General features: G+C 43.9%; 1 protein-coding gene and 1 long non-coding RNA gene across 2 annotated transcripts in view; one reads left to right on the forward strand and one right to left on the reverse strand.

Annotated features, from left to right (window-relative positions):
- Positions 1-10,633, reverse strand: part of F2R (coagulation factor II thrombin receptor) — a 28,637-nt gene extending 18,004 nt beyond the window's left edge. The window contains exon 1 of the mRNA XM_030193258.1: positions 10,517-10,633. Within this exon, the coding sequence (XP_030049118.1) occupies positions 10,517-10,583 (67 nt within the window). The 5' untranslated portion in view covers positions 10,584-10,633. The remainder of the gene's footprint in view (positions 1-10,516) is intronic.
- The window catches only part of LOC115463065, a 62,553-nt gene that overhangs the window by 18,928 nt on the left and 19,363 nt on the right, over positions 1-24,262 (forward strand). The gene's annotated exons all lie outside the window — the stretch shown is intronic.

Genomic DNA, 24,262 nt, shown 5'->3' on the forward strand with positions numbered 1-24,262 from the left:
CTAGGTGAAGACGGCAGCTGACGGGATTTTAAGGTGGGGGGGGGGGAAGAGAAAAAAATTTCAGCACCCCCAATCATTTTGAAAAGTTGGCTCCTATGATTCTGTCTGTGGCTTTTTTTTTCTTTGTACTGTAGCAGATTTTCCCTGGGTGTTTTGAGGGAGGAGGCAATATTCTTGGAGATTATTTTGGGGTTGTAGCCTTTCTGTTCGAAGGGTGCAGTCAGGATTTCAAGGTGTCTGTCTCTGTCCCTTGTAAATAATGGATCTTTTTTTATGTGAAGGGTGGAAGTTGGAGTTGTGGAGGTAGCTGCATCTGTCTGTGGGTTTCTTGTACATAGATGTTTGTATACAAGCCATCGCTGATTGAGACTGTGGTGTCCAAAAATTTGACTTTTTCTGGGGAGTAGTCAATTTTGAATCTGATTGTAGGATGGTATGTATTGAAGGAATTGTAAAATTGTTTCAGAGTTTCTTCCCCCTCAGTCCAAATCATAAAAATGTCATCGATGTACAGTAGTATTTTAGGGGTTTGGTCTGGTATGTATTCAGAAATGTCTCTTCTCTTCTCCCCCTTCCCACAATCTGGAACTTCTCCCATTCTCCCCCCTCCCACTCCAGCTTTACCTTCAAAACTTGTTTGCTAAAGTTAGCTGGTGGTTTCATACCTGCTGCCTGGGGCCTATATGCCCCCTCTGATACAACCTATTTCCACATGTTTGGGATGTGTCAAAAGGAGGCTCTGGGCCAGGCCTCAAGTAGCAGGTGTGGTCCTGCCACTGCTGGTGACTTTTAGCAGACAAAGTTGAAGGTAGATGCGGGGGTTATGGTTTCAGAGAAAAGGCCAGATGCCAGATCGCATGCAGGGGGGAGGGAAGTGGAGGAAGAAATGCTCGTCCTGGGGCTAAGGAGAGGGAGGGAGAGATGCTGGATTATGGGGAGAGGTGGAGGGGGAAAGAGAGAACAAGTGTTGCTGAACCACAGGGAAGGAAGGAGAAAGGATGGACCATGGGGGAGGCAGGAAGGAGAGGAGAGATGCAGGATTGGGGATCCTTGGCATATAGGGTAACAAAACTACTGCCCTAGAGCTGATGCTGGGGCTTCAGACTGACACAGGAGTTGATTCTAGGGATGAAAAAAAAATGGTCTGACGATAGGGCTGAGAGACGGGGGCTTGGAGCTAACACAAGGTCTGGGAATTGGAGAATGGGCAGATGCTGAAGGATGGTGTAGGCCTGGAAGAAAGGGGATGAAGGTAGGGTACCGACAGGGAGGCAGATAAGAAAAGGAGTTTGGGACTTGAGTCTGATGCAGAGGCTAAGGATGGACAATGGGAGAAAGCAGAGGGATAAGAAGGGGCTCAGAATGCAAAAGAGAGAGAGTGGAGTAGACCAGATGGAAGGGGTCAGAATGGATCAGAATAGAGGAAGAGAGGGTAAGAAGGGAAAGTATATAAGCAAGGAGATGAGAATGGGGAGGACTGGAGGGTGGGAGAAGGTGAGAAGGGATGAAGGAGCTGGAGTGGAAAAGGGTTGCTAATGGGAGTGTGTAGATGTGATACAGGCTCATCTTCGGAAAACCAAGATATGAAAGGGTACAACCACTACGAGAAAAATTACATTGGCTTCCACTCAAGGAACGCGTTACTTTTAAAGTTTGTACACTAGTCCATAAGATCATCTACGGCGAAGCCCCAGCGTACATGTCTGATCTAATAGACCTACCACCCAGAAACGCTAAAAGATCATCCCGAACACACCTAAACCTCCACTTCCCCACTTGCAAAGGCATGAAATACAAGACGTTGCACGCGTCAACCTTTTCCCACAAGAGCACGCAGGCATGGAATACACTACCGCGTAACCTGAGAAGGATTGACGATCAAGCTTCCTTCCGTAAACTACTAAAGACTCACCTGTTTGAACAAACTTACGGAAAGAGCCAACTCACATAGAGTCCACACTCACTATTCATCAATGCATTTTACATCCACTTTGATCCCTCATCCCGCACCCCAATCTATCACGCACCTATCCACGGAACTATGGACACCATATGTCTTTGTCTAACACTACCCTTTAGCTTCCCATTGCCCCCTTCCAATTACTTCTATGTTGATATCCCATTGTCATATTCCAAATCTGATATTTGAATGTCTCTTATACCTTTGCACAATGTAATCCATAACCAAATTGTAACAAATGTATTTCTATTATTCATATCCTATTGTAAGCCACACTGAGCCCGCAAAAAGGTGGGAAAATGTGGGATACAAATGCAATAAATAAATAAATAAATAAATACTGAAACAAATACTCAAAAAAACAACTACTGCTTGAATGAAAGTTCAGAATGTACATCTTGTCCTATAGGACAGATAGCAGTTAACATTTGCTAAACAGTGGAAACACTGTCAGACGCAAGCATGTTATAAACAATATTACCAGTTCCTTATCTAATTTGTAAAGTGTTCTAAATATGTGAAACGATGTTTCAACAATGTTTCCTCCCAGATAATTTGGTGTTTTGCTCAGTCAAGCAGTATGTTCCAGTGTAATCGGGGAAAATTCTCTTTTTCTTGAAACTTTTATATTAAATTTAGTCATATATATATATATATATATATATATATATATATATATATATATATATATATATAATACATGTACAAAACATATGCAAAGAAATACAATCAAAGGAATAATTATACCAGACTAACAACTAAATGCATACAAGTTCACTTAATGGAGAACTAGAGGCAAAAGCTAAAGAAAAACAAATTAACATAAGAACATAAGCATTGCTATTCTGGGACAGACTGAAGACCCGTCAAGCCCAGTATCCTGTTTTCAACAGTGACAATCCAGGTGACAAGTACCTGGCAAGATCCCAGAACAGTAAAACAGGTTTTATGCTGCTTATCTTAGAATATGCAGTGGATTTTCCCAAGTCAATGACTTATGGACTTTTCTTTTAGGAAATTGTCCAAACTTTTTAAAACCCTGCTAAGCTAAATGCTTTTATCACATTCTCTGGAAACAAATTCCAAAGTTTAATTACTCAATGAGTGAAGAAATGTTTTCTCTGATTCATTTACTACTTAGTAGCTTCTTTGTGTGCCCTCTAGTCCTTGTATTTTTGGAAAGAGTAAACAAGCAATTCACATCTACCCGTTGCACTCCACTCAGTATTTTATAAACCTCTATCATATCTCCCCTCAGACATCTCTTCTCCAAAATGAAGAGCCCTAGCCGCTTTAGCCTTTCCTCATAGGGAAATCGCCCCATCTCCTTTATCATTTTTGTCGCCCTTCTCTGTATCTTTTTTAATTCCTAATGTGGAACCTTGCATCATGTAACTATGGTTTGGTTTCCTCTTTCCCACATGCATCACTTTGCACATGCTCACATTAAAAGTCATCTGTCATTTGCATGCCCAGTCTCATAAGGTGGTCTTTTATATTCTTCTGTTGGCTGTCTGCTTTGTTGATATATACTAAAAATTAATAAAAAGCAGGTTAACCCTGAACTGACAGATTATGAATGGAGAGCTGAAGCATGTCAGCCCAGTTACATACAGGAAGTTCACTCAACGTGTAATTAAATTCTGGAATCTATTGCCAGAGAATGTTTTCAAAACAATTAGCTTAGCAAGGTTTATATATGGTTTGGACAATTTCTTAAAAGAAAAGTCCATAAGCCATTATTAAGATGGACTTGGGAAAATCCACTATTTATTTCTAGGATGAGCAGCATAAAATCTGTTTTACTCTTTTGGAATCTTGCCAGGTACTTGACTTGAAATGGCTACTGATGGAAACAGGATGCTGGGCTTGATGGACATTTAGTCTGTCCCAGTATCACAACACTTATGTTCTTATGTGAGAAGAGGATTTGGGAGGGTAGGGACAGTGGCGTACCAAGGGGGGGCAGTGGGGGCGGTCCGCCCCGGGTGCACGCCGCTGGGGAGTGCCGCGCGCCTGTCGGCTCCGCTCGTTCTGTGCTCCCTCTGCCCCGGAACAGGTTACTTCCTGTTCCGGGGCAGAGGGAGCACGGAACGAGCGAAGCCGACAGGCGCACGGCACCCCCCCCAGCAGGTAAAAATGCACCCGGGGGGGTGGCCTTTCGCGGGGGGGTGTCGCGCTGAACCCGGGGGGGGGGGGGGGCGCATCGGCGATCCGCCCCGGGTGTCAGCCACCCTAGGAATGCCACCGGGTAGGGAAGAAAGAGGAATGGGGCCTATTTCGGCTATTGGGTTAGAGTTTGGGGATTTTGTGCTCAGGCTGTCCATCATGGGGCAGGACTGTTCTTATTTTCTTACTATTGTTACTCTAGCTTATCTATCTATATGTTTCATCTTTGCTTACACCCTATGCTGTCTATTAAAATGTTTTATTGCATATTGTGTTGACATTATAATGTAGCATACTATGCCATACTTTGTATTGTTATTTGAATATTTTTACTGCTGTAATTCTCTATTGCTTATGTTTGATTTATTCTTGCTGTACACCGCCTTGAGTGAATTCCTTCAAAAAGGCAGTAAATAAATCCAAATAAAATTTGGTTTCTGATAGGCTTGAAAAGTCTTTGAGACTATTCAATGCCTTGTGAAAGCTTTTCACAATTGCTTGTGATCGTTAGAGATCCAGGATATGACACAAGAGGCCTTAATTAAGGTTAAAAGCTATAAGAAGCTCAGAAAGCAGACTAATTGGTCACAGGGGATAATTACAACATGGGAGGAAGTAACTGAACTTTAGTAATTAGAATGAGACCCTTACAAAGCTGAATTCCTAAATCGGAGAAAGTATTTTTCACTCAAAGCACAGAGGTGGTCAAGCACTTAGCATAGCGGGTTTAAATGGGGTTTGTTTGGAGCAGTTCCTGGGGGAAAAGCCAATAAACTATTATTCACCTGCAGACTAAGGAAAGCCACAAGGAAATCTATACGTCATAGCCCAAGGTGTATTGCTAAGAAGACCAAAGAGACCCTTCAGACCCAGTACTGGGGTGTTAATATTTAAAAAAGAAAGACTTCACATGGTTTGATTTTGAAGAAGTTTATCCCATAAATTGTAACATTTGCAACTTCACAGCAAACATATAGGACTAGATTCTATATATCATGCCTAAAAAAAAAAATCGGCGCAGAAATGAAATATGCCTGGGCGTATGTATGCCTAAATTTAAGCATACTTTATAGAATAAGGTTACATTTTGGTGCAGTTTATACATTACACTGAGTGTCCATCCATGTGACTAAATGTAGTCATTGGACAATTACGCCAAGTAAAATGACAAATGCAACACCTAAATTATGCACAGACGGAGTGTATTCTATAACCAAGCTCACAGAAACTCCCACAACCTGTCCATTCTATGCCCATGGCCATGCTCCCTTTTCAACTAAGCGACTTAGAATTAACATGGATCACGGTATAGTTTAGACAGTTCTGCATGTAAATTCTAATTAATGCCAATTCAATCATTTCTTAAGTGGCAATCATTGGTGCTGATTGGCTTGTTAACTAAGTTACACACAAAAATCCAGAATACAACTGGATTTGTATGCGCAACTTATGTCACGCTGTATAGAATCCCAGGGATAATGCACAATAGAGCATTGATCCTTTCTTTCAGACACTTCTACGGCTTTTCCTTCTTTGGGCTTTGGATTCTCTGATGTCCCAGGGATCCTTTTTGGTACCAGTTATGCCAACATTTCAGTCTCGGAATTCCTTTTCCTCTCTCCTCCTCTGGATTCTTTTGGACTCGTGGATTAAGCCGCTCTCTTTTTGGCAGGGTATCTCAGAATAGGCATCTGACATGCAGGTCTCACTACTCCTGGGTGGATCATTGTTTTCTCCTAGGTCTAGAGCAGGGCTTCCCAAACTGTGTACTGTGACCCTAAAAACCCATGTTTCAGTTTGTGACCTGGGTGGCCCTCCATAAAGATGTCACTGGCCCAGGCCTCTAGGTGCTTGTACACTGTGGCTACGTAAATGAGGTTGTGACCACAGAAAAACTGCTAAGTGCTCCTTTGTAAAAAGAGCCCTTAACCTTTTGGGTTATCAGTTAAAAACTCAGAATGCTAGTAATAATATCCACAAACACAAGGCGTCCCCACTAGAGACAGTTCCAGTTGATGCACTGAGATATTTCCATCTCCCCCCTCCCTCCCCCCCGCAATCGTCCAACAGCCGTAACATTGGGAAGTATTTTCCAGCTGTTTTGAAAAAACTCACAAACACATTTTGGGGTTACATAGATGCAGCCCCTCATTACCTCTCTACCCTCATCTCCCCTTACGTTCCCATCCAAAACCTCTGCTCACAGGACAAATCCCTTCTCTCAGTACCCTTCTCCACCACCGCCAACTCCAGGCTCCGCCCATTCTGCCTCACCTCACCCTATGCATGGAACAAACTTCCTGAGCCCCTACGCCAAGCCTCCTCCCTACCCCTCTTCAAATCCTTACTCAAAGCCCACCTCTTCAATGTTGCTTTCGGCACCTAACCTTTATACCTTTCAGGAAATCTAGACTGCCCCAATTTGACTGCCCCTACTTGACTGACTGTACATTTGTCCATTAGATTGTAAGCTCTTTGAGCAGGGACTGTCCTTCTATGTTAAATTGTACAGCGCTGCGTAACCCTAGTAGCGCTTTAGAAATGTTAAATAGTAGTAGTAGTAGTAAATAAGGGGCTTGGAAAGAGGTTTCTAATGATGAAACGGGATTTCAAATGCAACCACCTGTCCAATAAGGTGATCTTGTTTATGCAGGAAGAGTTATCAGATAATTTACAATTTCCCTCGGTTTCCCATTAAAACATATTTTGTTCCTTGGGATAAGTGCCTAAACTTAGCTCCCCAATGTTCAATGCCAATAGTATGCAAATCCACTAGTCCCAGTATCAATATTATATTTAATGGAGGGGGTTCTTCATAGACAATCTTTTATACCCAACTCCAAGTGTTTCTGAACAATATTCTTACATAGATTTCAAAGGGATTTAAGTAATGGATCTGTCAGATAACTATGTCACCACCATTCAGGCTATATATATGAGCCAGGCATTTTTTCTTATGGTGGGCATGTATTCCTCATTGATCCATACTTTTCAATATTTAAACTTTCACCCATCATTTTAAATCTTAATTGTTCTATCTTGTAATAAAATTACACTTAGCTTATCTGAATCTTCCGTTCTTTTTTCTTTTTTTATTTCTTATATAAATTGAGTTTGGAGACGTTCATTAGTAAGCAAATGGCATGCGCTGTGAAATCGAAAGTAAGGGGGAGGAATGTGCCTGACACATGCGCAGAAGAGTTTTGCAGAAAGCACAGCTCTTGTGCGCATGCCCAGGCAAAACAGGAAGTGAAGCACACATTGGTGCTGTTCTGTGCCTTTAAATATTAGTTTTTCAAATTTTTTTTCACTTGCAAGGCTTATATTTAAGTGCAGAGAACAGGCCCCAATGTGTGCTTTCACTTTCGGGTGTGCTCAGAGTAGACACGCACACATCTGTTTTTCACTCCCAGCACTTAAAGGCTTGCAAGGGCTTCCTTCCACTTCTGAAATAAATCAAAACCAGAAGATTTTAATCTGAAAAAAAAAAAGAGAAATCCTCTCTTCAAACACCCCAATGCCAGCTCTGAGTTGGCTTTAGGTTTTCATCAGTAACAGCAGGATTTGTTTGTGTGCTGGTCTCTGAGCATTGGAAGGAAACAGCAAATTACTTTGTTTACATCCATTTGACTACATTTAAATACAATTTGCATTAGTCTTTGGCGTGGAGCCCTCTGAACATCCTGCACAGATTAACGCCAGCGCTAGTCCAGCACAAATCGGGGTTCCGAGCATCGGCCCACAGGAATCTTAGACTCCATGTTGACAAATGACTTAGAAAAGGGTTAACACACACAGAGATACACACATACAGTTCACATTATGTCAGTAGTGACAAACGGGATTTCCTTTTGCTTTAACTACAAGGTGGTAGTTTGGATGCAAAAGCATTTCTTGCCACAACCACACCCAGCACAATCCTAGTTAAATAACACCCAGCAGATGCCAGTTTCTAAAGAGGTACACAAACCCCGTCTCACAGCAGTATTATATCAGCAAACAAGGATTACTTAAAGAATGTAAAGCTGAAGTACAGTCCAAGGACACCTGACGATCCAACATCCCAGTGTTTCAAGTCCCTCCCTATCTGTTTTGCAGCCTGTAACATCCTACTCCACCACACACCATCAGCAATTTATGCACACCAGACATATGCTGCACGTTAATAAGGACTAAGGAACCCTTTTACTAAGCCGTGTATGTGTCTACGCACGCCCAACGTGTGCCAAAATGTTGTTACCACCCGGCTACCATGTGGCTCTTGTGGTAATTTCATTTTCGGCACGCGTCTGATACATCCGAAATATTTTTGGACACATGTATCGGGCACGCGCCAAGTGGCATTTGATGCGCATAGGTCATTACTGCCCAGTTACCGCGTGAGACTTTACCACTAGGTCAATGGCTGGCGGTAAGGTCTCAGACCCAAAATGGACGCGCGGCAATTTTCATTTTGCCGCACATCCATTTTTGGCAAAAAATTTTAAAAGGCTTTTTTTTTGCAGGTGCGCTGAAAAATGATCCTGCGCATGCTCAAAACACGCACCTACACTACCGCAGGCCATTTTTCAGCGCACTTTAGTCAAAGGACACCTAAAGTTCAAAAGTGTATGATTTATTCCTCTGAATTTGAGAACACATTCAAAAATAAAAACCACTATAAACAACTGAAAAATTATTAAAAATTACAAACTCTATTACAACTATCGGATCCAAATACTTTTGCAATTTATTATGAACTCTGAGGTCTCAAACAGTAGAAATATATTAATTTCCTCTACTTTACTTCTGTGCCAGTATACATTTTTCCCCCCAAAATATTTCTTCATTGCAACCAACTTCACACAAATTATTTTAATAGCGATTATACATTTGCCTGTTCAAAAACTACAGAATGAGTTGTGGTTTTAACTTGGGACAGAGAAAATTCCAATACAATCGTCACAAAATAATATTCCACTGATACAGTTTAAAACTGTGTGCACACTTCACAATGAGGAGACTCATGAGAAACTTCAAAAGAAATTTCTTCAGGTAGAGATTTCTTCAGGTAGAGGGTAATGGGTGTATGGAATGGATGTTGAATGGACGCGCGCCAAAAATGAAATTACCGCAAGAGCCACATGGTAGCCGGGCAGTAACTCCATTTTGGCATGCATTGCGCAAGCGAAGACTCTTACGCGGCTTAGTAAAAGGGACCCAAAGTGAATGGAAAGTCAAATCAACTGGAGAGTCTATGGCTATGTACCAGGAATGAAACAGGCCAGAGTAGATGACGACAGTCAGGAACTGTGAGACCCATCTCCTATGTTCCCTCATATGGAAACAAATTAGTTCATTGTCCCTCCACTGAGAACAGAAACAAGGCCTTATCTGGAGGACTTGCACTCCCACCTCTGAGGTGGAGGGGAAAAGAAAAACAGCAGTTATTACACATGATGTCACCAGAAGAAAATGTATAGAAGAGACAGACCTTGGTCCTCAAGAGGACTGCCGCTTCCCCGGGGACCAAGAGAGGGAGCCCTTGAGCCCCCTTATCTCATGCAAACTACCACCCCACCTTCTACATAACAGCTAACACTGCGCAAGCGCTGAAAGTGGATGAACTAGCACACCTCCTTTGAAACCTATGCAGCAAAACAGTCAAGGCTTCAAGGTAGCCACGGTCTAATTTACACGTCTTGTCACGTACTCATAATTCAACATATTTGCTGTTTGTGTCCCTATGGATTAATAGATGTGCGTGTATTTTTCTATGCAACACGAAGTTTAACTGAGCTCCGAACTACAAAGGATAACAGCTGGGAAAATCGAAACTTTTCCAGGAGGAAAGGTCTAGTAGAAAGTATCCGAGCTGAGTCTCCAAAACGCACAGGCTGCCACCGAGAGACGCGGATAAAACTGTGGCTAACTAAAATAGACCGTTGATGATCATCTTGTGGTCTCGTAGATCAGCTAGCTTAATAATAATAATAATAAACCCCGCTAGGGCGGTTGCCTATCTGGATTATAACCTTACGACTCCTGTCAAATCAGGAAACTTTCACATTTTGTTAACAGTAACAATCACTCATTTACTATCTATGCTGTGTTATCATCATGTCCACGTGTAATGGGCACCAACAGAAACCTGCTCCAGCCCAGCCAAAATGAATCAAAGCGAAAGCCAAGATCCGTGAGATCTGAGGATCCCGCTTCATCCGTTTTTTACCTTTTGCCCCGTAGGACCTATGTTTTGCCCGGACCCCCAAGAGGATGGGGAGGGACTGCTCCTCTGTCCTACCCCGTTTGCAGCTGAAACAGGAGAATCGCAAAATCGGCAAGTTGCTACACTAGCCCTAGACCTAGTGGCTACAGCCCCCAGCTCCTTCTTAAGCCCAGTCTCACCGTTCATTGTCTGCACGGAGCCCACCACGGGCCAGGCGAGGAGGGCGAGAACCAGCCGGGGCCACATAGTTCCAGTCCGGGACTGAGACAGCTCTGAGAGATCGGACGGTCGGAGGCTGGAGCTGAACCCAGGAGCCACCCAGTCTATAGAGGAAACCGCTGAGAAAGTCCCCCCGCCTCCTCCGGTTCCCCGCCTCCCGATCAATATCACCCAGTGCAGGACCCCCCCCCCCCCCCCCAATTTATGATTGAAAGCGGGACAAAGGTTTCCAGAAGAAGGTCCCACGTCCTTTGACTGCCGGAGCTGGATCTTTCTCCCCGATCATGCTTTTTATCTTTTAGTTGTGGGGGGAAGTGATCCTGTTGCTTTAGGCAGTTTTCGTTGTAGCTGAAGGAACACAGAAACTAACTGCAAAAAATGTACAGGGTAATTTAGGAATATTTTTCCTAGGGCAGCCTGGCATTGCCCAGCGGATCCAGATCATCGTTTTGACCTAATGCATCTAGGACACAGTATTCCTGCATTTTCACAAGAAAAATTGAACAAGCTCATAGCACCACCACCTCCCCCCACCCGAATTCTTTCTTGACCCACTTCACTTTTCTGGCCACCACTATACTTCACAAAAAACAAAATTATTCCCATACATATATAAATAATTATTGTTTAACATTTTTTAAATATTCTTAAACATAAATATTTAAAAAAGGAGGAAAAAGACCTTAGCAGATCCAGAGCAAAGCAGTACTATCACTATCTTTTTGCTCCCTTATGGACTCCCAGTTCCAATCATTGGTCAGAAAACCTCCACAAAGAATTGCAATTAATTCAATATTTCTTCTTATTCTATATTATTTTTCTTTTTAGTATCTTATTCATTTGAAAAGCAACAGGTATACACATTTAATAATTCACATGGCAGAAATCGAGTAAGATGATAGCAGATGTGTTCACATCCTCAAATAGTCCATAATCCAATGACAGCTTGATTATTAATAAGTGTTAACAGCAGTTGTTGAGTTCTTTTTGTTGGACACTTTCTTTCCCTTGACGAAGCCTTTTGTGAAACGGAGGACCCCATCAGGACATACAAGTTGGAAAGTATGAATTATGGAGGGACTCAGTGAGAGCAGGGTAAGCTAAACAGGTGCTCCAGGAAAGTATAAGCAAATGCAAGCTGGCAGTAGTTTGATACTATGAGTCTTGGTTAGTCCCCCCCCCCCTCCAATTCCATCAGATGATGTGATATCCACCAGCGAACCTTCTCTGGAGTAGCCCCCCCAACACTCTGAAATGCATTCCTTGAAAGGTTTCGCTTAACACAAGACTAGCTCTACTTCAGGAAGCAGGTGAAAACTTGGCTATCTTCAAACAAGCCTAACTTGCTAGTCACACAGAAGGCGTAACTCTGACTGCACATACTATAGCGGGTCATGTTTATCCACTCCTACCCTAGCTAAGATAATATTCAGTCATGTGCAAATTATTCCCCTTATTTTCTATCTCCTGTCTATATGTCAACCTTATGCTGTCTATTAAAATGTAATTGTGTTGACATTGTAATGTAGCATACTATACCATACTTCGTATTGTTGTTTGAACATTTTACTGCTGTAATTGTCTAATGCCTATGTTTGACTTATTCTTGTTGTAGACCGCCTTGAGTGAATTCCTTGAACAGATGAAAAATAAATCCTAATATATAATAAATAAATTCCCTTATTCTTCTGTTCCTTCTATCCCCTTTCATCTCACTTGCAAACTGCACTCCACAGCTGCACTCTGGGTCTTTAACTTTGCTGCCAGTGGGCCTAGGAACCTTGCCAGCTTTTCCCGTCCTGCACCATCACAATCACCAGCTTCTTCTTTGTGCCAGCAGGCCTGAAACCGTGCCGGTACTTCCCTTCCTGTGCCAGTGGGCCTAGGATTATCACCTGCAATTCCCCTCCTGCATTGCTGCAATCGTAAGTCAGGTGTGCTCTCCTTTGTTTGCACATGCACAGATGCATATGTACATATTTCCATCTAGAGACGCCAGTGTGCACATGTACAGACAGCAGGGACAGATTGACCATTCAGGCAACTGGGCAGAGCCCAGAGCAGTTGGGGAGCCCAGTACCTCCTTCCCCACATGATTGACATCTTTCTCCCCTCCGCCCCTGGGTATGGCATTCCCTTCCCCACTGTATTGCTCTGGTATTGCAGCCTGCTCACTTGATCACCACAGACTGCTCAAAGACTAAAATACTACAGATTCTTTTAGATTTGTATTGGGTAAATGAAACTCTTTATTTGCACTTTAATTGGAGAGTGTATAAGCAGGGGTGTGCTGGTAAATTTTTAACAACGGGCTCTCTCTCCGGGCATAGCCAGCCCTGAAATTGGGGGGGGGGGGGGGGGGGGGGAAATACATGCCTCTCTCTCCCCTCCCTTGTGCAGGCACGCCAGGCATACCTTTGCCAAGCCCCACCAGCCAATAAATGGACTGCCACCATTCTCTGCTGCTTGTTTCTGGCTCTGAGCAGCATGATGGAACCTTCTTGCGCTTGCATGAAAAGTTCCAGCCTGATGCTCAGAGTCAGAAACAAGGAGCAGGGAGCAGCAGCAGTCTATTTACTTGGCTGGTGGGGCCAGCATCACTGCCAGCAAAGTAAAAGAATTCAGGAGGGGGCCCAAGCCCACATTTTGGGAGTCAGTTGTTAAAGTAGCCATGGGGAGGCCTACTTTAACAACCGGCTCCCAAAATTCTTAAAAACTTAACAAACGGCTCTCGCGAGCCCGTGAGAGCCCGCTCCAGCACACCACTGTGTATAAGTCATTACTGTTACTGCATCACAATGATTAAGAAATAAACACACTAATCGAGTACATTACTAAAGGAAGGCTATAGAAAAGTAAAATAAGAAAGATATATATATTTATACATAAATCATCACTGGTCAGGAATTACATCATTCAGGCCCTTATCTCATCAGCCGGGAGGCCCGTTGCAGTGAAAGCCTGAAGTGTCCAGACCAGAAACAAGTCTTTTCTGCATGATGCATCCATCCACAGAATGAGCCCCAGAGTTCCGCCGCAACAAGCCCCCTTTTTAAGCTAAAACTTATCCAGAAATGTGCATGGGGATGCCGTCACACTCTCTTGGTTCAAGAAAACAAACCACTGGCCAGGTGACTTATTTACCGAACCTCAAGAGTACCCACCCCCCTTCTGCACAAGCTGGCCTCAGGGACATACATTGTTTTTGAGAGGTGCCTTATCTCATTCCTTCCAGCCTGTTATTTGAGATATACCAGGAAGACTGAAAAGCAATTTTTAATATTTTCCATCACACCCACTCCGGCATTTCCCCTGTCTCTGATACACACACAGTCACCCACATGTTTATCTCAAAAGTTCCTTTCTCCGTACAGGGTCCTGGCATGGGCTGTCTGCTGCTGACTGTAACCTTCTCTCTGCCGCGGCCCACCCTTGCAGAAACAGGAAGTTACATCAGAAAGGGGTGGGCCGTGGCAGAGAGAAGGTTCCCAGGGGGGAGAGCTGAACCTGGGGACAAAGGACAGAAAGGGGAGAGGGGGAGATGTCCTTAGGAAAGAGAAAAATGTTGGAGCTGTGGAAGGGGGGAGGAAGGCAGAGATGTTGGACCTGGTTGTGGGGGAGAGGGCAGAGATATTTGTAGAGGGAGGGGGCAGAGATGGTGCATCCAGAGGGAGGAAGATGTAGCGGTGGTGCACCTAGGAGAGGGAGAAAGAACAAGAGGGAGATATGTTGCATCTGGGAGGAGGGAGGGGAAAAAAGATGTTGGATCTGAAGAGCGGAAGGGGAAGAGAGAGAGAGATGTTCGATCCGGGGGGGATAGAGGGAGAGAGAGAGAGAGATGTGAGACCTGGGAGGGGGAGAACCATGACCCTTATTGCCCAGGGGCCCGACAAACAGACGGCGAGACTGACATGGCTTTTCAGAGGGCCCAAATTGTACAGTCAAACCAGATGAGAAAATAACAAGAGATTACAAGGGATGTTTGGTGTATATTATTAAAAATTAATTCCTATTGATCAAAGTTACATTTTTTTCAAGATACTGAATATGGTCAGAGAAGAGAGTAAGGATTCTAATACAAATAATGTAATCCACCTGATGACAAATGACCTGGCCAACAATAGCAAGTTTGAAGCACAAAGAGTGTTCCAGAAGCTTGGGGAGGAACTCCTTTGGTTCGGACTGTAGCTTTTTCTGAAGTTATTCCTACATAGGGAAAGGGAAGACTATCGGGGCTCATTTTCAAAGCACTTCCATAGGTTACAATGGAACTTAGTAAGTCTAAGTGCTCTGAAAATACGCCTCAACATCAAACAGAGTTCAGTAAGTGGCTTCAAGCATGTGTTATTGCCAGGTGCCCTTGACCTGGATTGGCCGCTGTCGGGGACAGGATGCTGGGCTTGATGGCCCTTTGGTCTTTTCCCAGTATGGCATTACTTATGTACTTGTACTTAGTGCACATCATCTAACTTTAGGCATTGTTTACAGCATTTCCCCATTATAATCAGATCACAGAGCAGCAATTCCTCCCTGATGTGATTATGATTATGTAGCTCTTTAGAAGAATTGTTTTTTTTAATCTTTGTTGTGATTTCTATTATTGCTTGTTTGATTGTAGTAAAATTATTTAAAAAAAAAAAAAGAGATGGAGGAACTGACCTACAAGAACAGATATTACCTGACAGCAAAACATGCCTAAAATGTAAAATATTAAATTGGCTGAATAATATACAGATCTGGGAGATGTGCAGCTCGTACAGGTTATCACATGTTAGCACCACAACTAACACGGGGCAGCACATGTAATTGGAAGGCTCATTTGTCATTACACTTTAAGAAATGTACTGCTCACCACATCAATTTAACTTATGTTAACCTATAAATTATTATGTGTTCAGCTGATTTGCATGTATTAAAGATTTCTAATGTGCATTAAAACAAATAAAAAATTTGTATCCCTAATCACTGTTCCCTCTAAGCTGAGCGGTACTCCTCTACCTACAGTCCTTCTAGTGGCTGTTGCCCCATGACTGTGTACTTTGTGGATTCAGCGTTCTCTCGCCTGTGCTTTTCTAGCAGCTCCACGATTTTTGGCGTTGTGCTGAAGGTTTATGCTTCCCGACCCCTGAGGAAGGCTTGTTGCCGAAACACAGACCATGTTGGGTCCTAATAAACTTATTTATGAAGCTCTTACTCTCCTGTTTGGGCTGGTCATTTGGATTCATGTTATTTCCACCCTTGGTCTGCTTTGCTTGCGTTTCTGTGGAAGACATGTACCCCCCCCCCCTTCCCCCTGTTTTCACAGATATGGGGAAGCCACTGCTTGTCCCTGGGATTAGTAGCATGAACCTTGCTACTATTTGGGATTCTGTCAGGTATTTGTGACCTGAATTGGCTACTGCTGGAAGCAGGATACTGGGCTAGATGGGCCGTTGTTCTGAGCCAGTGTGGTTATTCTTATGTTCTTATCCTAGTGTCCCTATTTATTAATTTAATTTATTTGTATTTTTACTAGGGAAACAAATGTGAGTTATTCTCTTTTCCCTGATGTGGCTAGAAGTAAAAAAACAAAAAAACAAAAAAAAAACATCAGACAATGCACTTAGCCTTGACTCAAGGACTTAATATCCTTTTAGCTGAAATGTAAACCTGTAAAGTGCTTAATTAAATATCAGAATAAACAGATAACAGGTACCCCATGTCAGTTAATTTTAGACTGTTTGGGGTCATTTGGGGATTTGACCGCGGCTAAGATATTACTGTGCCGTAAATTGAGTTTAGTAGCTAGGAAATGTATATTACAGGTCTGGGTATCAGAAAACCCACCAGAATATTGGCACTGGCGTAATCAAGCACATCAACTGATGGCTTGGGAAGCGCGGGAAGCAAGAGGATCCTGCAAACGTAAAAAGCGCTTCCTTAGCATTTGGGGCCCCCTTTTGGGGACTCTAACTCAGAAAGGTAGAAGCCATATTCTTAATTCAATGTGAAACTGTTAGGTTCTTGCACATGAAATGAAGGAATATTCTGTGAATTACAACCACACTCACATAAAACTATACAGTTGATTTCCAGGATAGGTCAGATAGGATAAATTAAAGGGATGGGGAGGGGAGAAAAAGGAAGGGAGGGGGGTGGGGGGATAAGTATGTTCAATGGTAACTGACAGCATAAAAGCATATGTTCAAGGGAGGGGACGGGGAATGGATTAAGGAGGGTCACAAAGGTGTGGGGAATTACATGTTTGGGATAGCTCCAAAATCAATGATTGCATATATCATAAAAATGAAAGTATGGGGCTATCTCTAATTATGAGGCATGATGGCTTCTTCTATAAGACACGGTGGGAGATAGGTTCAGTTTGATTTTTGTATAGTTAATTATGAAGATATGAAAAGTTGTGTGGTCACCATTGGAACTGTAGATAGAGTACATCTAATGGAACAAGGGGGGGAGGGGGGGAAATAAAATGTTTAAAACTTAGAGATGGAATATACTTGAGGAACTCTATTACAGAAAACCAAATGCTTTAGAGAATTATAGATGACCCTTGGTGCAGTTATACTAAGAATGTTGTCATTAATAAAATTGGTTGGGGGGGAGGGGGGGAGGAAAAATAAATAACAACAACACAGTGGTGGGAGGGGGGGGGGTAAAAAATGTAAAAATTTTGATGACAGTAAGTAGAGGTGTTTATTTGTTATGTAACTACCGTGCATGTTGCAATATTGTATTGAGATTACTGTATTGAGGTAGATTTGTCTTTCTTGACTTGTCATCAATAAAAACCGTTGAAATATAAATATCAGAATAATACATACATGTCTTGTGCATTTGAAGTTGATGCTAAATCTGCTCAGCAATACGAAAGAGATGTGGGAGGACATTTTGAGCTATTATCTGTTTTGGTTTATGATGACATCTCAATGCTTTCTTTAATGTGTTATACTTTAGTACTGCTTCAATTTTCTCTCCTGTTTTATGGGATATAATTATCCAAACTATTTGCTTAAGGGGGTGAAGAAATAGACATTTCTCTTTGGTCTCTTTTTTTTGTAATTCATATTTTTTTGACCCAATAGATTCCTCCTGTTCCATTGGGCCTCCAGCTCAGTCAACACCAAAGACTAGAATCTGGGGCCATGAGCCTTCAAAAACAAATTTTACTCCCCTCCCTGCACATTTACTCCTGGTCACTGCAGTGACAATCCTAGGCCAAGGGTCATATCCCAGGGCTCCTTCCAGAGTCTTGAGTTTATAGTGCAAATGGAGAAACTGACTGATATTAGGCATCAGAGATTTTGTAACGATGCAGAAGAATAGTCCAAGTTGGGTCAATATTGGTTTGGATGGGGAGGGTGAAAGGATAGGAAGAGGAGGGAGGGGATGGGTGAAAAGAGAGGAGGAGGGTACTAACGAGGGACTTTAGAAGGGTCTGGGTCAATTTGTTAGATGTTTAGAAGGATGTTGGTTGTATTTGTTACTTAAATTTCAATGAACAATTCAAATTAAAAAAAAATATATTAGAAATTTTGGATCAATTCACTTCTAAAAGAGATTGCCAGAAGTACAGGTTCAGCAACAGTTTTACTCTTGTTTCCTTTGGCTGAGCACTGGTGACAAGCTGTTGAAACTCACAGTTTGTTTCATTGACCACAGAATAGACTTTAGCATATCAGCTGTGGTTAGGTACATTTTCTGGTGTAACGTATTAGGATGGCAAGCTATAGAGTGCAGCAAAAAACACACCCCCATAAGTCTCCACCAATGCTGTCCCTACTGAAGCTGCCATTTCTTTAGCCTCTCCTGTCTTTCAGAGCAACAGGTTGGTCTTGGATCCTGCCAGTGGCAGCACTCCTCCTTTGAACGTGGACTCTTTGAGCCAGCACACAAGGCAGCTGCAGAAACTCGGTGGAGAAGTAGCCTAGTGGTTAGTGCAGTGGGCTTTGATCCTGGTGAACTGGTTTCAATTCCCACTGCATCCCCTTGTGACTCTGATCAAGTCGTTTAACCCTCCATTGCCCTAGGTACAAAATTAGTACCTGTATATAATATGTAAACCACTTTGATTGTAACCACAGAAAGGTGGCATATCAAATCCCATCCCCTTGCCCACACATGTTAGTTTTCAGCCCTCATGCTTAGGATTGCAAATTATTCCTGGGCATTACAGGACCAATGAAATGAGGGGCGAACTGGACAGAGTGAAGCTTTAATCAGAGGTGTTGAGTGGACAGCCAAACCAAATCGCCCTTCTGGAAGCACGGGGCCAGATGCCTTTTCTTGTCTGCCTGTCACTTAGTTTGAAGTGCAGTCTGTTGCAGGATGTACTAGGTAGTCTGCCAGATTTGCCTCAGGAATAGGTGGTATTAGTACAGGGATTCTTGGGTGTTGCCCGCACACAATCCAAAAAATGGACAAACCTGTAGAGGTGCAGACTCGTTGCTATAACAAAATTTGGCCATGGCAATAGTTGCATCCAATCATCCTGGAGAGCGGAGACATACGTCCTCAAGAACAGTTTCAGGCTTTGGCTGCTCCATTCAGTCTGCCCATTAGTCTGAGGGTGATATCCAGAAGAGAAGTTTAACTTCACTTGCAATGCCCAGTTAAGGCTATGCCAAAACTTGGATACGAACTGTACCTCCCAATCAGATACAGTGGACATGGGTAGTCCATGCAGATGAAAGATCTTGGAGATGAAGTAACGGGCAAGTTCAGACACGGATGGCAGGCCCAGAAGTGGTGTAAAGTGGGTCATTTGGAAAAAAAACACCCAAATGGTGGTATGCTTCCCAGAGGGGGGTAGATCTGTGATGAAATCCATGGAGAGGTGGATCCAGGGTCTCTCAGGCATGGGTAGAGATCGTAATAGTCCCTGGAGATGAGTATGAAGATCTCCTACCACTATCGTCTAGGTACAAAGGTCTTGCATTGATACAAAAGCATTGGTGTTGATATTCTTGTCGACGGGCGCTTCTTGGAGATATACTAGATTCTTATGATCCGTAAAAACAGTAAAGGATATATTAGCTCCCTCTAGTAAATGGCACCACTCTTCAAGAGCCAGCTTGATAGCCAATAGAAAAAAAGGCGCAGGGCAGAAGATTGCCTCTGGGATGAGCCTGAGACAGGATGGCACCAGTACCAAACAAGGATGTGTCAACTTCCACAAATAATTTCTTTGTGGGATCGGGGTGAATTGGAGCTGAAACAAAGGCCTGCTTACAGGCCTTGGGAGGCAAATGTCAAGGGTCAGCTTCTTTCCTGGTTAATGCCATCAGGGGAGCCGCAATCGTAGAATAGTCTTGGATAAATTGGCGGTAATAATTGGAGAAGCCAAGAAATCTTTTGAGGGCCTTATGTCCCACAGACTGGGACCATCGAAGAATCACCATAAGTTTGTTAGGATCCATCTTCATACTTTGTTTTCAGATGATATAGCCCAAGAAGGGTAATTCTGTGCGATGGAAGGTGTCCCGTCCGTGGCCGTGACAACCCTCAGACTTACCCTGTTTCTGGGAGTCAGTGTCTGTGCTGGCTTCTGCTTGTCTCTGTGTCTGTGTCTGTCTTAGGTTCTCTCTGGCTCTGTGTGCTGATTGCCCTACTGAACCTCACCTGTGTGGGCTATGCCTCTTCCAAGATGGCTGCCGCCTCTTCCTCTCTGCCAGTATCCAAGATGGCTCCCGCTGTTCCTTCCTATGGGATGACTGCTCTGTGTGTCAAGCCTCTGTTTGGTTGCAAGGTAATTGCTGCAGCTGTGGCTCTGGTGTTGAAGGGCTTTATTAATCACTTGGAGACTACAGTCCTGGCCTTTGCATATCATCTAAAGGTCCTGGTGTATAGAGTGCTCTGTACACAGTTTCAGTGTTAGCTTTGCTAGTGTTCTATGTTTGTTTAGACTAGCTAGCTTAGGCACCATGTGGCTTGTAGCCTGTGCATAGCTCTGCTAGTGCTCTGTGTTTGTTTCCAGTGCATGACTAGTTAGCTTAGGCACCGTCTGGCTTGTAGCCTGTGTATAGCTTTGCTAGTGCTCTGTGTTTGTTTCCAGTGCATGACTAGTAGCTTAGGCACCGTCTGGCTTGTAGCCTGTGTATAGCTCTGCTAGTGCTCTGTGTTTGTTTCCAGTGCATGACTAGTTAGCTTAGGCACCGTCTGGCTTGTAGCCTGTGTATAGCTTTGCTAGTTCTCTGTGTTTGTTTCCAGTGCATGACTAGTTAGCTTAGGCACCGTCTGGCTTGTAGCCTGTGCATAGCTCTGCTAGTTCTCTGCGTTGTTCCTAGTGTTAGACTAGCCGCCCTTGCTAGCCACTATCCCAAGACTGTGTTTGTTCCTAGTGTTAGACTAGCCGCCCTTGCTAGCCAACTCCAGAGACTGTATCCTCTTCAGCTAGCCGTCCTTGCTAGCCAACTCCAGAGGCTGTATCCTTTTCAGCTAGCCGTCCTTGCTAGCCAACTCCAGAGACTGTATCCTCTTCAGCTAGCCGTCCTTGCTAGCCACCTCCAGAGACTGTGTCCTCTTCAGCTAGCCGCCCTTGCTAGCCACCTTCAGAGACTGTGTTCCTCCAGCTAGCCGTCCTTGCTAGCCACCTTCCGAGACTGTGTTCCTTCAGCTAGCCGTCCTTGCTAGCCACCTTCAGAGACTGTGTTCCTTCAGCTAGCCGTCCTTGCTAGCCACCTTCCGAGACTGTGTTCCTTCAGCTAGCCGTCCTTGCTAGCCACCTTCAGAGACTGTGTTCCTTCAGCTAGCCGTCCTTGCTAGCCACCTTCAGAGACTGTGTTCCTCCAGCTAGCTGTCCTTGCTAGCCACCTCCAGAGACTGTGTTGTCTTCAGCTAGCTGTCCTTGCTAGCCACCTCCCACGATTGTGTCCTCTGCAGCTAGCTGTCCTTGCTAGCCACCTCCAGAGATTGTGTCCTCTGCAGCTAGCCGTCCTTGCTAGCCACCTCCAGAGATTGTGTTCTCCTCGGCTAGCCGTCCTCGCTAGCCACCTTCAGAGGCTGTGTTCCAGCCCAGCGGGTTTCACTCCTGCATGTTCCAGTCCAGTGGGGCCACTCCAGTGTGTCCAGTCCAGCGGGCCCCACTCCAGTGCGCACCCGTCCGGTGCGTTCCAGTTCCGAGTGTTCCGGTGTAGAACTCCAGTCTGGAGTCCCGGTCCAGTCTTGTTTCCTCTCTACCTGGAGGGTGATTTTGCCTGCCACTACCGCTCCACGGTAGTGGCCTATGGACTCACAATCCCCGCGCTCCCGGGGAAGAAGCCTGAAGGTATGCCAAGGTCCTCGAGAGCGCGTCAAGCGCGAGAGACGCGACAGAAGGCACATTTCTCTAGTTTGGTGTAGAGATGGTTATTTATTTATTTTAAAATTTTCTATACCACCTACAACTAGGTGGTTTACAAGAAACATACACAATATTCATATCACGAAGACTAAAACAAACCGTAATCGTTGGTGTAATCATTGAAGGACCACCTTGATCGTGTTCTAGGGACGTTGAAAAGACCAAGATGTCATCCAGGTATACTAGACTGGATTTATATAGGAGGTTGTGAAAGATGTCATTAATGAAAGCTTGAAAGACAGCAGGTGCATTGGCTAAACCAAAGGGTATCACAAGGTATTCATAATGACCATCACATGTATTAAGGGCATTTTTCCACTCATCTCCTTCCTTGATCCAAATGAGATTATAAGCACCCTTAAGGTCCAATTTGGTGAAAAATTGAGCCCATTGAAAGTGATCAAACAGTTCAAAATTGAGTGGTAACGGATATTTATCCTTGATAGTTATAGGGTTGAGACACTGATAATCAATACATAGATGAAGTCCCCCATCCTTTTTCTTCACAAAAAGGAACCCAGCCCCTGCAGGTGACTTAGAGGGGTATATGAAGCCTTGAGAGAGGTTATCCTGGATATAGGCAGACATTGTCTCTGACTCAGGTCAGAACAAGGGACAAACCCTCCCCTGGGTGGCATAGTACCAGATACCAGATCGATAGCACAATCATACAGATGAGGAGGAGGGAGAGGTTCAGCTCAATGATTTGATAAGACTTCTGTGAATGCCTTGTAAACCAGCAGAAGACACAGGTCAACCTGCACTATCTGGAGTGACGGTCTTCTAGAAGGTGCTACAGCATCCAAACAGCACTCCCTGCAAGAAGGACTCCAAGCCAATATCTGACCCTGCTCCCAGTCAATTCATGGATTGTGTTGTTGCAGCCACAGGAGGCCTAAATTGAGGGAGTTCAGAGCAGTCTGCAGGATGTACAGGGTGATAGTCTCTTGGTGGAGTACCCCAACATGGATACCTAGTGGAGTCGTCTTGGCTTTGAGGACTCCTTGAATATGTCCACATATTGTAGGTACTAGAATAGGATGAGAAAGTTCTTATGTGGGAATGTGACACTGTCACACCAGTGCTTCATCGATAAAACTACCTCCTGCCCCTGAATCAATGAAGGCCTCATTACAGATTTCCGGCTTGACGGCTAGTATGGCTGGTACTTACAGCAGTGAACAAGGTGAGCCTTTATTGAACCCAGGTCCTGCCTCCCGAGCCAGGATTAGGGCTGCCAGTTTCCCGGTTTCTTCGGGTATCACAGAGCATGGTGTCCCTTGTCCCCACAGTACAGGCACAGCCCCTGGATTCATCTGTGTTGCTTTTCCTGAGCAGACAGTGGGAGATGGTGCCTTTGTTTGAGGAGGGGTGGGGCTTTTAGAATGGTAAGTAGCCTCAGTCCATGTCAGGCAGTGATTAGCCTGGTGTTCTAAGGTTCATTCTCGAAATCACACGTCAACATGAGTGCACGGAAGGACCAGTTCATCCAAGGAAGTAGGGAATTCCTGGCCTGTTAGCTCATCCTTAATCATCGGGGACACTCCTTGCCAGAATACTGCCATGAGGCTCTTGTCATTCCAGCCCAGTTCTGTAGATAAGGTGCAAAAATGGATAGTGTAATCCCCATGATTTGATTGCCCTTCCACAAGTTTATGAGATACATCAAAACTGGATCAAAAATCCCCAAAGATTGTTCAACAATGGATCATTTCTCTTCCACATGGGTGAGACCCATGCCAGGGCTGGTTCGGTGAGTAAAGAAATAATATAAAACTACTTTGGCTCAGTTGGATACGAAATCTCAAGCTTGTAACTCAAATGTAATCTGACATTCGTTCAAGAAACCCTTACATGTTTTGGAGTTGTCATCATACTACTACTACTTAACATTTCTAGAGCGCTACTAGGGTTGCGCAGCGCTATACAAATTAATAACTAAGGACGGTCCCTGCTCAGAAGAGCTTACAATCATATCAACCAAAAGATGCCCTAAATGACCAAATGACCACTGACCCCCCCCCCCCCCCCCATCCTCAGCCATCTAAGTTGTGATTGTGACAGTACATACCAGGCTCTATGACAGTTTCAGATATGATGGCCATTCCTATTAGAGTAGCAAGCAGGAGTAGCCTAGTGGTAAGTATAGTGGACTGTAGAGAAGAGGACCCAGGCCCAAATCCCACTCTAACTGGTACACTTCTGGTGAAACATATGCGCCATCAAAAACACTAAATATCTACTGTACCTACATATAGGTGACACCTGCAAAGTACAGTGAGGTACAATGGGTAGTTTTCTGCTCCTGGAGGGCTCATCATACAATATAAGTGGGTTATGGTGAGACGTGCACCTGGAGTCTTTTATA

This window comes from Microcaecilia unicolor, chromosome 2 (genome assembly GCF_901765095.1).
Source record: "Microcaecilia unicolor chromosome 2, aMicUni1.1, whole genome shotgun sequence".
NCBI classification, from domain to species: domain Eukaryota; kingdom Metazoa; phylum Chordata; class Amphibia; order Gymnophiona; family Siphonopidae; genus Microcaecilia; species Microcaecilia unicolor.